Source organism: Rhinopithecus roxellana, chromosome 8 (assembly GCF_007565055.1).
Source record: "Rhinopithecus roxellana isolate Shanxi Qingling chromosome 8, ASM756505v1, whole genome shotgun sequence".
Taxonomy (NCBI): domain Eukaryota; kingdom Metazoa; phylum Chordata; class Mammalia; order Primates; family Cercopithecidae; genus Rhinopithecus; species Rhinopithecus roxellana.
The window spans coordinates 12,672,401-12,685,262 of NC_044556.1; the positions used below are offsets into that span (position 1 = coordinate 12,672,401).

Consider the following 12,862-nt stretch of genomic DNA (forward strand, 5'->3'; position numbering starts at 1 on the left):
TCTCACTCTGTTGCCCAGGCTGGAGTGCAGTGGCATCTAAGTTCACTGCAACCTCTGCCTCCTGGGTTCAAGCAATTCTCCCGCCTCAGCCTCCCGAGTAGCTGGGATGACAGGCGCCTGCCACCACGCCCAGCTACCTTTCATTTTTTTTTTTTTTTGAGACAGTGTCTCGCTTTGTCACCAGGCTGGAGTGCAGTGGTGCGATCTCTGCTCACTGCAACCTCTGCCTCCCTGGTTCAAACGATTCTCCTGCCTCAGCCTCCCGAGTAGCTGGGACTACAGATGCGTGCCACCACACCCAGTTAATTTTTGTATTTTTAGTAGAGTTGGGGTTTTACCATGTTGGCCAAGATGGTCTCGATCTCTTGACCTCGTGATCTGCCCACCTCGGCCTCCCAAAGTGCTGGGATTACAGGTGTGAGTCACTATGCCCGGCCACTTTTGTATTTTTAGTAGAGACGGGGTTCTATCATGTTGGCCAGTCTGGTCTCGAACTCCTGAGTTCAAGTGATCCACCCACCTCGGCCTCCCAAAGTTCTGGGTTTACAGGTATGAACCACAGCGCCTGGCCCTAAATCCTGTTTAAATTTTTAAGAATCCGGCCAGGCGCGGTGGCTCATGCCTGTAATCCCAGCACTTTGGGAGGCCAAGGCGGGTGGATCACGAGGTCAGGAGATCAAGACCGTCCTGGCTAACACGGTGAAACCCCGTCTCTACTAAAAAATACAAAAAAAATTAGCCGGGCGTGGTGGTGGGCGCCTGCAGTCCCACCTACTCAGGAGGCTGAGGCAGGAGAATGGCATGAACCCGAGAGGTGGGGCTTGCAGTGAGCCGAGATTGCACCACTGCACTCCAGCCTGGGCGACAGAGCGAGATTCCATCTCAAAAAAAAAAAAAATTTTTTTTAAATGTGCTGGACGTTTTTCCAAAGTAGCTGCACTATTTCGCATTCCCACTAGTCACGGAGGAGAATTCCAGTTGCTCCCTTTTTTTGTTTGTTTGTTTTCAGATTAGAGGTTCTCATTTTGTGTGCCAGGCTGGAGAACAGTGACGTGATCATAGCTCACTGCAGCCTCGGACTCCTGGGCTCAATCGATCCTGCCACCTCAGCCTCCCAGGAAACTGAGACCACAGGCATGCACCACCATACCTTACTCATTTATTATTTTTTGTAGAGATGGGGTCTTGCTGTGTTGCCTGGGCTACTCTTGAACTCCTGAGCTTAGGTGATCCTCATGCCTTGGCCTCCCAAGTAGCTGGGACCAGAGGCATGTGCCACCATGCCCAGCTTGATGATTTTTTTATTTTTTAATTTTGAGACAGAGTCGCTCTGTCCCCCCAGGCTGGAGTGCAATGGTACAATCTTGGCTCACTGCAACCTCTGCCTCCCGGGTTCAACCGATTCTCCTGCCTCAGCCTCCCAAGTAACTGGGATTACAGGCACCCACCACCATGCCCGGCTAATTTTTGTATTTTTAGCAGAGACAGGGTTTCACCTTGTTGGCCAGGCTGGTCTTGAACTCCTGACTAGGTGATCCGCCCACCTCGGCCTCCCAAAGAGCTAGGATTACAGGTGTGAGCCACTGTGCTTGGCCTGATGATTTTCTTTTTCTTTTGAGATGGAGTCTCTCTCTGTTGCCCAGGCTGGAGTGCAGTGGCATGGTCTTGGCTCACTGCAACCTCTGCCTCCTGGGTTCACGCCATTCTCCTGCCTCAGCCTCCCAAGTACCTAGGACTACAGGCGCTCACCACCACGCCCGGCTACTTTTTTGTATTTTTTTTTTTTAGTAGAGATGGGGTTTCATTGTGTTAGCCAGGATTGTCTCCGTCTCCTGACCTCGTGATCCACCTGCCTCAGCCTCCGAAAGTGCTGGGATTACAGGTGTGAGCCACCGTGCCCGACCTTTTTTTTTTTTTTTTTTTTTTTAATTTTTGAGACAGAGTCTCGCTCTGTTGCCCAGGCTGGAGTGCAGTGGCGTGATCTCAGCTCACTACAACCTCCGCCTCCCAGGTTCAAGCCATTCTCCCACCTCAACCTCCTGAGTAGCTGGGATTACAGGCACCTGCCAACATGCCCGGGTAATTTTTGTATTTTTGTAGAGACGGGGTTTCACTGTGTTGGCCAGGCTGGTCTTCAATTTCTGACCTCAAGTGATCCACCTGTCTCAGCCTCCCAAAGTGTTGGGATTACAGGCGTGAGCCACCTGGCCCGGCTGATTTTCTTTTTTTTTTTTTTTTGAGATGGAGCCTGGCTCTGTCGCCCAGGCTGGAGTGCGGTGGCACAATCTCGGCTCACTGCAAGCTCCACCTCCTGCGTTCAAGCGATTCTCCTGCCTCAGCTTCACAAGTAGCTGGGACTACAGGCGCCCACCACCTTGCCCGGCTAATTTTTTTGCATTTTTAGTAGAGACGGGGTTTCACCGTGGTCTCGATCTCCCGACCTTGTGATCTGCCAGTCTCAGCCTCCCAAAGTGCTGGGATTACAGGTGTGAGCCACCGTGGCGGGCCGCCCGGCCGATTTTCTTTATGCCAGGCAATGACTGCCCATTTCCACCCTGAGGCCTGGAGGGGGCTGCTATTTGGGTGCGGAGGGTGCTGCCCCCTGACTCCGGAGCTGTGGTTCTGGCAACAGGTGCCCCTGCACCCTGCCTGTCCTCAGTCCGGGTCCTTGTCACCTTTGTCCTCACTCGCAGCTCTGTGCCAGGAAATGGCCTTGTTCTCGCCCCGGGCCCTCATAAAATCCAGTTCCTCAAAGTCCAGGAGGCCAAGGCCACAAAGAAGGGAGGAGGCAGTGGGGAGCTGAGGAGGGAGGGAGGGGCCTCCAACGCCATGAAGGCACTGCTGTGAGTGTGGACTTTGTCACTCTGGGCCGCTGGGTGGGGATGCTGGAGTCAATGTTCAGCTCCGGGTTGGGGCCCAGGGTCAACTTCCCATCTCTTGATGGGCCTCAGTTTCCCCATCTTATCCACCGGAGGCTTTCTGGGTCCTGGCCCAGTTCTGGCGCACAGTGGGCACTGAGAATGGAAGACCTCCATGTTGCTCTGTTGTTTCTTTTCTTTCTTTCTTTCCCTGCTCCCCTCCGCTCCCCTCCCCTCCCCTCCCCTCTCCTCTCCTTCTTTTCTTTCTTTTTTTGAGGAGTCTCACTCTGTTGCCGAGGCTGGAGTGCAGTGGTACGATCTTGGCTCACAGCAACCTCTGCCTCCTGGGTTCAAGAGATTCTCCTGCCTCAGCCTCCCAAGTAGCTGGGATTACAGATGCCCACCACCACACCCAGATAATTTTTGTATTTTTCGGTAGAGACGGGGTTTCACCATGTTGCCAGACTAGCCTCAAACTCCTGACCTCAGGTGATCCACCCGCCTTGGCCTCCTAAAGTTCCAGGATGACAGGTGACAGCCAACACGCCTGGCCTTTTATTTTTCTTTCTGCCAGAGTCTCACTCTGTCATCCAGGCTGGAGTGCAGTGGCACAATCACAGCTCACTGCAGCCTCAAACTCCTGGCCCCCGCAATCCTCCCACCTCAGCCTCCCAAAATGCAGGGATTATAGGCGTGCGTCAATACACCCAGCTACTTTTTAAATTTTTTGTAGAGATGGGTTTTGTTTTTGATGGCCAGGCTAGTCTCCAACTCCCGGCCTCTAGCGATCCTCCTACCTCAGCCTTCTGAGGTGCTGGGATTACAGGCGTGAGCCCCTGCGCCTGGCCCAGACTGTTATTCCTGCTCCGCACTGGATCTCCTCCCAACAATGCCCAGGGCAGCCCTGCAGCCAAGAGGGGGTTTCTACAGAGTTTGTTTAATAAATGCTCAAGGCTGGGCGTGGTGGCTCATGCCTGTAGTCCCAGCACATTGGGAGGCTGAGGTGGGCAGGTCACAAGGTCAGGAGTTCGAGACCAGCCTGGCCAACATGGTGAAACCCCATCTCTACTAAAAACACAAAAATTAGCTGGGTATGGTGGCACACGCCTGTAATCCCAGCTGCTTGGGAGGCTGTGGCAGGAGAATCGCTTGAGCCCAGAGGCGGAGGTTGCAGTGAGCCAAGATTACCCCACTGCACTTCAGCCTGGTGGACAGAGCAAGACTCCGTCTCAAACAAACAAACAAAAAAATTGCTCAAGGCCAGGTGCAGTGACTCACACCTGTAATCCCAGCACTTTGGGAGGCTGAGGCGGGCAGTTCACTTGAGGTCAACTGTTCAAGACCAGCCTGGTCAACATGGTGAAACCCATCTCTATTAAAAATACAAAAATTAGGCCGGGCGCGGTGGCTCAAGCCTATAATCCCAGCACTTTGGGAGGCCGAGACGGGCGGATCACAAGGTCAGGAGATCGAGACCATCCTGGCTAACACGGTGAAACTCCGTCTCTACTAAAAAATACAAAAAACTAGCCGGGCGAGGTGGTGGGCACCTGTAGTCCCAGCTACTCGGGAGGCTGAGGCAGGAGAATGGCGTAAACCCGGGAGGCGTAGCTTGCAGTGAGCTGAGATCCGGCCACTGCACTCCAGCCTGGGCGACAGAGCGAGACTCCATCTCAAAAAAAATAAAAAAAATAAAAATAAAATAAAATAAAATAAAATAAAATTAGCAGGGCGTGGTGGCAGGTGCCTGTAATCTCAGCTACCTGGCACGCTGAGACATGAGAATCGCTTGAACCCAGGAAGCAGAGGTTGCAGTGAGCTGAGATCACACCACTGCACTCCAGCCTGGGCAACAGGCAACAGAGTGAGACTCCATTTCAAAACACACACAAAAATCAAAAAGTAAGTAAATAAGTAAATATCCAGTCTAGTACCTGGCCCATAGCAGATGCCCAATCAATAATCGTCAATAAATAGATCCATTTCAAATTGTGACAAAGTCTCTGAAACAAAAGCATGGTATTATGGCAGAGACTGGTTGAGGGGGGAGGATTGTTTGAGCCCAGGAATTTGAGATCAGCCTGGGCAAGCTAGTGAGATCCCATCTCTACAAAAAATTAAACAAATTTAGCTGAGTGTATTGGTGGGCACCTGTAGTCCCAGCTACTCGGGAGGCTAAGGCGGGAGGATCATTTAAGCCCAGGAAGTCGAGGCCGCGGTGTGCTGAGATTGTGCCACTGCACTGTAGCCTGGGCGACAGATCAGGATCCTGTCTCAAAAAAAAAATAAAATAGCCGGGCGCGGTGGCTCAAGCCTGTAATCCCAGCACTTTGGGAGGCCAAGACGGGCGGATCACGAAGTCAGGAGATCGAGACCATCCTGGCTAACACGGTGAAACCCCGTCTCTACTAAAAAAATACAAAAAACTAGCCGGGCGAGGTGGCGGGCGCCTGTAGTCCCAGCTACTCGGGAGGCTGAGGCGGGAGAATGGCGTAAACCTGGGAGACGGAGCTTGCAGTGAGCTGAGATCCGGCCACTGCACTCCAGCCTGGGCGACAGAGCGAGACTCTGTCTCAAAAAAAATAAAAATAAAAATAAAATAAAATAAAATAAAATAAAATAAAATAAAATAAAAACTGGGCATAGTGACTCAAGTCCGCATTCCCAGCACTTTGGGAGGCTGAGGCGGGTGGATCACCTGCGGTAGGGAATTCAAGACCAGCCTGACCAACATGGAGAAACCCCGTCTCTACTAAAAATACAAAATTAGCCAGGGTGGTGGTGCATGCCTGTAATTCCAGCTACTGGGGAGGCTGAGGCAGGAGAATCGCTTGAATGCGGGAGGCGGAGGTTGTGGTGAGGTGAGATTGTGCCATTGTACTCCAGCCTGGACAACAAGAGTGAAACTCTGTCTCAAAAAAAAAAAAAGAAAAGAAAAGAAAAAGAAAGAAAGAAGGAAAGAAAGAAAGAAAAAAAGAAAGAAAGAAAGAGAAAGCAAGAAAAAGACACCCTATATCATGGCGGGAGAGGTAATCAATGAATAAAGAGATAAATAAGATGCTTTCAAGCTGTGAAAAGACCTATGAAGACAAATCAACAGGATGTGACAGGAGGGATGTGGCATTAGTTAGAGGTATTCAGGTAGGACCCATTGGAGGAGAGGGTATTTTTAGCCGAGGCCTGAGTGACAATATTGGTGTTGTTTTTAACAGAGACAGGATCTCACTATATTGTCCAGGCTGGTCTCTAACTCCTGGGGTCAAGCCGTCCTCCCGCCTTGGCCTCCCAAATTGTTGGTATTACAAGCATGAGCCACTGTGCCTGGCCAAGTGAGTGACACTGTTTTGACCACAATTTGCCCTCTGCTTGTAGGTTTCACATGCAATTAGAGCTTTTATCTATTGAGGTGGGAACTCCAGGAGCCCCCTGGCCACATGCAGCTGAGGTGGGGTTGGAAGCCCAGAAGATGAGCTTTTCAAGGAGCTAATCTTTCAGCCAGGCACGGTGGCTCATACCTGTAATTCTAGCACTTTGGGGGGCCGAGGCGGGTGGATCACCTGAGGTCAGGAGTTCAAGACCAGCCTGGCCAACGTGGTGAAACCCTGTCTCCACAAAAATACAAAAATTTTCCGGGCATGATGTGGGGGTGCCTGTAGTCCCAGTTACTGGGGGAGGCTGAGGCGGGAGAATCGCTTGAGCTTGGGAGGTGGAGGTTGCAGTGAACCGAGATCACGCCATGGATTGAACTCCAGCCTGGGCCACAGAGCAAGACTCTGTCTCAAAAAAAAAAAAAAAAAAAAGTGAGCTAATCTTCCCACACACCCAAGGAACCGATAAACGGAGACTTTGACCCTCCCTTCACCCTCTTATCTCAAGACAGGGGAGAAGGGTATATCAAGGTATACCTCGGAAGATGAGGGATGGGCTCCTGGTATTTGGAACCTGGGAAGGGCCAGGTAGAGGGAGGAGGTGGTGAGGAGGTCAGGTAGCATCAGGGGCTGGGAGAGGTGCCGCAGTCAGGGAAGTTGTGTGCAATGGTGCCTCAGTTCCTTCCTTTTTTTTGTTTTTGTTTTTTTTTGAGACGGAGTCTGGCTCTGTCGCCCAGGCTGGAGTGCAGTGGCCAGATCTCGGCTCACTGCAAGCTCTGCCTCCCACGTTTATGCCATTCTCCTGCCTCAGCCTCCCGAGTAGCTGGGACTACAGGCGCCCGCCACCTCGCCCGGCTAGTTTTTTGTATTTTTTAGTAGAGACGGGGTTTCCCCATGTTAGCCAGGATGGTCTCGATCTCCTGACCTCGTGATCTGCCTGTTTCGCCCTCCCAAAGTGCTGGGATTACAGGCTTGAGCCACCACGCCCGGCCTCAATTCCTTCTCTTTAAAATGAATTTCCAGCTCCAAGAACAATCCAGGCTCTAGTATTCATTTTTAATATCTTCCTTTTTGTCTTTTTTATGTGTGTGTGTGTAGAGACAGGGTTTCACTATGTTGCCCAGGCTGGTCTTGAACTCCTTGGGCTCAAGTGATCCTCCTGTCTTGGCCTCCCAAAGTTCTGGGATTACAGGCGTGAGCCACTGCACCTGCCTTAATTTCAATTTTTGAGACAGGGTCTTATTCTGTCACCCAGGCTGGAGTGCAGTGGTGCAATCATGGCTCACTGCAACCTTGACCTCTTGGGCTCAAGTGATCCTCCCGCCTTGGCCTTCTGAATAGCTGGGACTACAGGCACATGCTACCATGCCCAGCTAATTTTATTTTGTTATTTTATTTTATTTTATTTTATTTTATTTTATTTTATTTTAATTTTTGAGACGGAGTCTCGCTCTGTGGCCCAGGCTGGAGTGCAGTGGCCGGATCTCAGCTCACTGCAAGTTCCGCCTCCCGGGTTTACGCCATTCTCCTGCCTCAGCCTCCCGAGTAGCTGGGATTACAGATGCCCGCCACCTCGCCCGGCTAGTTTTTTGTATTTTTTAGTAGAGACGGGGTTTCACTGTGTTAGCCAGGATGGTCTCCATCTCCTGACCTCGTGATCCGCCCGTCTTGGCCTCCCAAAGTGCTGGGATTACAGGCTTGAGCCACCGCGCCCGGCCTATTTTATTTTATTTTATTTTATTATTTTATTTTATTTTATTTTATTTTATTTTTTTATTTTTTTATTTTTATTTTTTTTTTGAGATGGAGTCTCACTCTGTCGGCCAGGCTGGAGTGCAGTGGTGCGATCTCAGCTCACTGCAACCTCCACCTCCCGGGTTCAAGCGATTCTTCTGCCTCAGCCTCCTGAGTAGTTGGGATTACAGGTGCCTGCCACCATGCCTGGGTCATTTTTGTACTTTTAGTAGAGACGGGATTTCACCATGTTGGCCAGGCTGGTCTCGAACTCCTGACCTCAGATGATCTGTCTGCCTCGGCCTCTCAGAGTGCTGGGATGACAGGCATGAGCCACCGCGCCCAGCCAATTTTAATTTTACTTGCATAGAGTGTGTGTGTGTGGGGGGGTCTTGCTATGCTGCCCAGGCTGGTCTCAAACTCCTGGCCTCAAGCAATCCTCCTGCCTCGGCCTCCCAAAGTATTGGGGTTACAGGCATGAGCCACTCTTCCCAGACCAGGCTCTTTTATTCCTTTCCCATCATTCCAAACACATCGATTGAGCACCTAGTGTGTGTTAGGGCCTCATTCTAGGTCTCTTTCTGTAAGGGACCACGTAGGAAATTTTTAAGATTTCTTGTAATGCTGCCCTGTGGAGTAACAGTAGCCAAACTCAGTGTGGAAATCAATGGATGTGACTGGCTTCCAACAAAACCCTATAAATGGACACTGAAATTTGAGTTCCATATAATTTTTTCTTTTTTTTTTTTTTTGAGACAAGAGTCTCCCTCTGTCACCCAGGCTGGAGTGCGGTGGTGTGATCTCGGCTCACTGCAAGCTCCGCCTCCCGGGTTCACGCCAGTCTCCTGCCTCAGCCTCCTGAGCAGCTGGGACTACAGGCGCCCGCCACCACGCCGGGCACATTTTTTGTATTTTTAGTAGAGACGGGGTTTCACCGTGTTAGCCAGGATGGTCTCGATCTCCTGACCTCGTGATCTGCCCTCCTCGGCCTCCCAAAGTGCTGGGATTACAGGCTTGAGCCACCGCGCCCGGCCGAGTTCCATATAATTTTTACGTGTACCGAAAGTTTACTTTCTTTTGATTTTTAAAAACTGTTTAAAAATGTAAAAGCCATTCTGAGCTTATGGACCACAGAAAAACCTAGTGGTCAGCTAGAGCTGACGGAGGTTTGTGGTTTGCCAGTCTTTGTTCTAGGTGACCCAGACAGGCTCTGACCTCATGGAGCTGATGGCCAATTTGGGAAACTGAGTCTACAGAGAGACGCTCAGAAGAGTATATAATTTCTTTCTTTCTTTTTTTTTTTCGGAGATGGAGTTTCACCCTTGTCACCCAGGCTGGAGTGCAGTGGCGCGATCTCTGCTCCCTGCAACATCCACCTCCTTGGTTCAAGAGATTCTCCTACCTCCGCCTCCCGGGTTCACGCCACTAATTTTTGTGTATTTTTAATAGAGATGGGGTTTTGCCATGTTAGCCAGGCTGGTCTCAAACTGCTGACCTCAAGTGATCTGCCTGCCTTGGCCTTCCAAACTGCTGGGATTACAGACATGAGCCACCACACCCTGCATTTTTTTTTTTTTTTAGACGGAATTTCACTCTTGTTGCCCAGGCTGGAATGCAGTGGTGTGATCCCAGCTCACTGCAACCTCTGCCTCCCAGGTTCAAGCGATTCTCCTGCCTCAGCAAAAGTAGCTGGGACTACAGGTGCCCACCACCACGCCCGGGTCATTTTTGTATTTTTAGTAGAGACAGGGTTTCACCATATTGGTCACGCTGGTTTTTTGTTTTATTTTGTTTTATTTTATTTTATTTTATTATTATTATTTTTTTGAGACGGAGTCTCGCTCTGTCGCCCAGGCTGGAGTGCAGTGGCCGGATCTCAGCTCACTGCAAGATCCGCCTCCCGGGTTTACGCCATTCTCCTGCCTCAGCCTCCCCAGTAGCTGGGACTACAGGCGCCCGCCACCTTGCCCGGCTAATTTTTTTTGTATTTTTTAGTAGAGACGGGGTTTCACCGGGTTAGCCAGGATGGTCTCGATCTCCTGACGTCGTGATCCGCCCGTCTCGGCCTCTCAAAGTGCTGGGATTACAGGCTTGAGCCAGCGCGCCCGGCCTGTTTTATTTTTATACAGGGTCTTACTCTTGTTTCCCAGGCTGGAGTGCAGTAGCTCCATCTCTGCTCACTGCAACATCTGCTTCCTGGGCTCAAGTGATCCTCTCATCTCAGCCTCCCGAGTAGCTGGGATTACAGGCATGTGCCACCACGCCCAGCTAATTTTTTGTATTTTTAGTAGAGATGGGGTTTCGCCATGTTATCCAGGCTGGTCTCGAACTCCTAAGCTCAAGCAATCCACCTGCCTTGGCCTCCCACAGTACTGGGATTACAGGCATGAGCCACCGCGCCCAGCCAGAATACACAATTTCAAGTTGTGGCTCAAGAAAAGGTACCTGGCTTGGTCTGAGGAGTCAGAAGCCTCCCTGAGGAGCTGACGTTTGAACTGAAACGGAGAGGATTTGCAGGGGTTGGCCAAGGAGGCCAGAGAGGGAAAAGGGTTTTCAGTAGTCTGCAAGGTGGTGGGAACGCACATGTTTTTACAAATTCTGGTGGCCCCTTCCATTTCACCTGCAAAGTAAGGATAAAGATATGGCTGGGCAAGGCGGCCCACGTCTATAATCCCGACGTTTTGGGAGGGCAGATCACTCGAGGCCAGGAGTTTGAGACCAGCCTGGCCAACATGGCGAAATCCGGTCTCTAGTAAAAATACAACATTAGCCGGGCACGGTGGCAGGTGCCTGTAATCCTGGCTACTCCGGAGGCTGAGGCAGGAGAATCACTAGCGCCTGGGAGGCAGAGGGTGCAATGAATCACGCCCCTGCACTCCAGCCTGGGTGACAGAGCAAGACTCTGTCAAAAATAGAAAAAAAACAAAAAAAAAGATATCACCTGGGTAGGCTTAGCTTAACGGGTTTACAACAGTGCCTGGTATCCAGTAGGCATTTCATTAATGCGTATGCCTGGCGTGGAATAGCACAGGCACTGCAGTAAGGCCTGATTTACACCTGATGTATGTACAGTAGGCACTCCATTAATCTCTGGTCCCTGCCTGGTATATAGAATGTATCTCATTAATGCCTGATACACAGTATGTGTCCTATAAAGGCTTTTTTTCTTTTTTCTTTTTTTTTTTTGAGACGGAGTCTCGCTCTGTCACCCAGGCTGGAGTGCAGTGGCCGGATCTCAGCTCACTGCAAGCTCCGCCTCCTGGGTTTACGCCATTCTCTCGCCTCAGCCTCCCGAGTAGCTGGGACTACAGGCGCCCGCCATCTCGCCGGCTAATTTTTTGTATTTTTTTAGTAGAGACGGGGTTTCACCGTGTTAGCCAGGATGGTCTCGATCTCCTGACCTCGTGATCCGCCCGTCTCGGCCTCCCAAAGTGCTGGGATTACAGGCTTGAGCCACCACGCCTGGCCTTTTTTTCTTTTTAGACAGAGTCTAGCTCTGTCGCCCAGGCTGGAGTACAGTGGTGTGATATTGGCTCACTGCAAGCTCTGCCTCCCAGGTTCATGCCATTCTCCTGCCTCCCTAGCTGCTGGGACTAAAGGCGCTCGCTAATTTTTTATATTTCTAGTAGAGATGGGGTTTCACCATGTTAGCCAGGACGGTCTCGATCTCCTTACCTCATGATCCACCCGCCTCAGCCTCCCAAAGTGTTGGGAGTACAGGCATGAGCCACCGCGCCCGGCCTTTTTTTTTTTGGAGACGTAGTTTCATTCTTGTTGCCCAGGTTGGAGCGCAGTGGCGTATTCTCGGCTCACCGCAACCTCTGCCTCCCGGGTTCAAGTGATTCTCCTGCCTCAGCCTCCCGAGTAGCTGGGATTACGGGTATGCACCACCACACCCGGCTAATTTTGTATTTTTAGTAGAGACAGGGTTTCTCCATGTTGGTCAGGCTGGTCTCGAACTCGCGACCTCAGGTGATCCGCCCGCCTCGGCCTCCGAAAGTGCTGGGATTACAGGCGTGAGCCACCACGACCGGCCTCCATTAACGCTTTTTAATGGATGAGTGAAGGTTCCTGTCAAGCGATGTCAGGGCCCTTCCCGGGCGTCTGGAGACCCAGAGAGCGCAGCGGCCGCGTGCGTACCTCCCGGACCCGGCCTGGGCCGATCGGGCCGAGCCGAGCGGGGCCGAGCGGGGCCGAACGGAGCCGAGCGGAGCCGAGCCTGGCCGGCCGAGTCCGCCACATTCCCACAATCCCGGGCGGCCCCGCCCCGGCTCCCGGCTGCGCGTCCCCCTTCCCACGTCGGCGCAACCAAACCCGCGGGCCCCCCGCCCTCGCCCCGCCCCGCCCCTTTCGCGCCCGCCGACGCCCCGCCCTGGCCGCTAGTCCCGCCCCCACGGTGGGCGCGCGTGGCCGCCGGCCCCTCCCATTGGCCACACCGTCTGCCCGTCGCGGGCTGCGCTCCCAGTCTGCTAGGTTGTCCGGCGCTGTCGCTCGGTTGCGGCGGCTGCGGTTGGCGGTGGCTGCGGCGGCGGCGCGGGCTAAGTGCGGCCGCGCGGGAGTCCGCGGCTGGCGCGGCCCGAGCGGGGACCCGGCGGCTCGCCAGGCGGCGGCCGAGGCGGGGCGGGCCGGCCCGGGGCCGAGGGCCGGGGTCCGAGGCCGGAGGGCCGCGGCGGGCGGCGGCCGAAGCGGCTCCGTCCAGGGCCGGGCCGGGGGCCGGGGGGCGGCGGCGGGCAGGCGGCCGCGGCGGCCGGGGCCGGGACGATGACTCTGGAGTCCATGATGGCGTGTTGCCTCAGCGATGAGGTGAAGGAGTCCAAGCGGATCAACGCCGAGATCGAGAAGCAGCTGCGGCGGGACAAGCGCGACGCCCGGCGCGAGCTCAAGCTGCTGCTGCTCGGTGAG

The 12,862-nt window shown here is 52.8% G+C and overlaps 1 protein-coding gene across 1 annotated transcript in view; it reads left to right on the forward strand.

The window, feature by feature from the left end:
- Positions 1-12,431: 12,431 nt before the first annotated feature.
- GNA11 (G protein subunit alpha 11) overlaps positions 12,432-12,862 on the forward strand; it is a 29,493-nt gene continuing 29,062 nt past the window's right edge. The window contains exon 1 of the mRNA XM_010367304.2: positions 12,432-12,857. Within this exon, the coding sequence (XP_010365606.1) occupies positions 12,722-12,857 (136 nt within the window). The 5' untranslated portion in view covers positions 12,432-12,721. The remainder of the gene's footprint in view (positions 12,858-12,862) is intronic.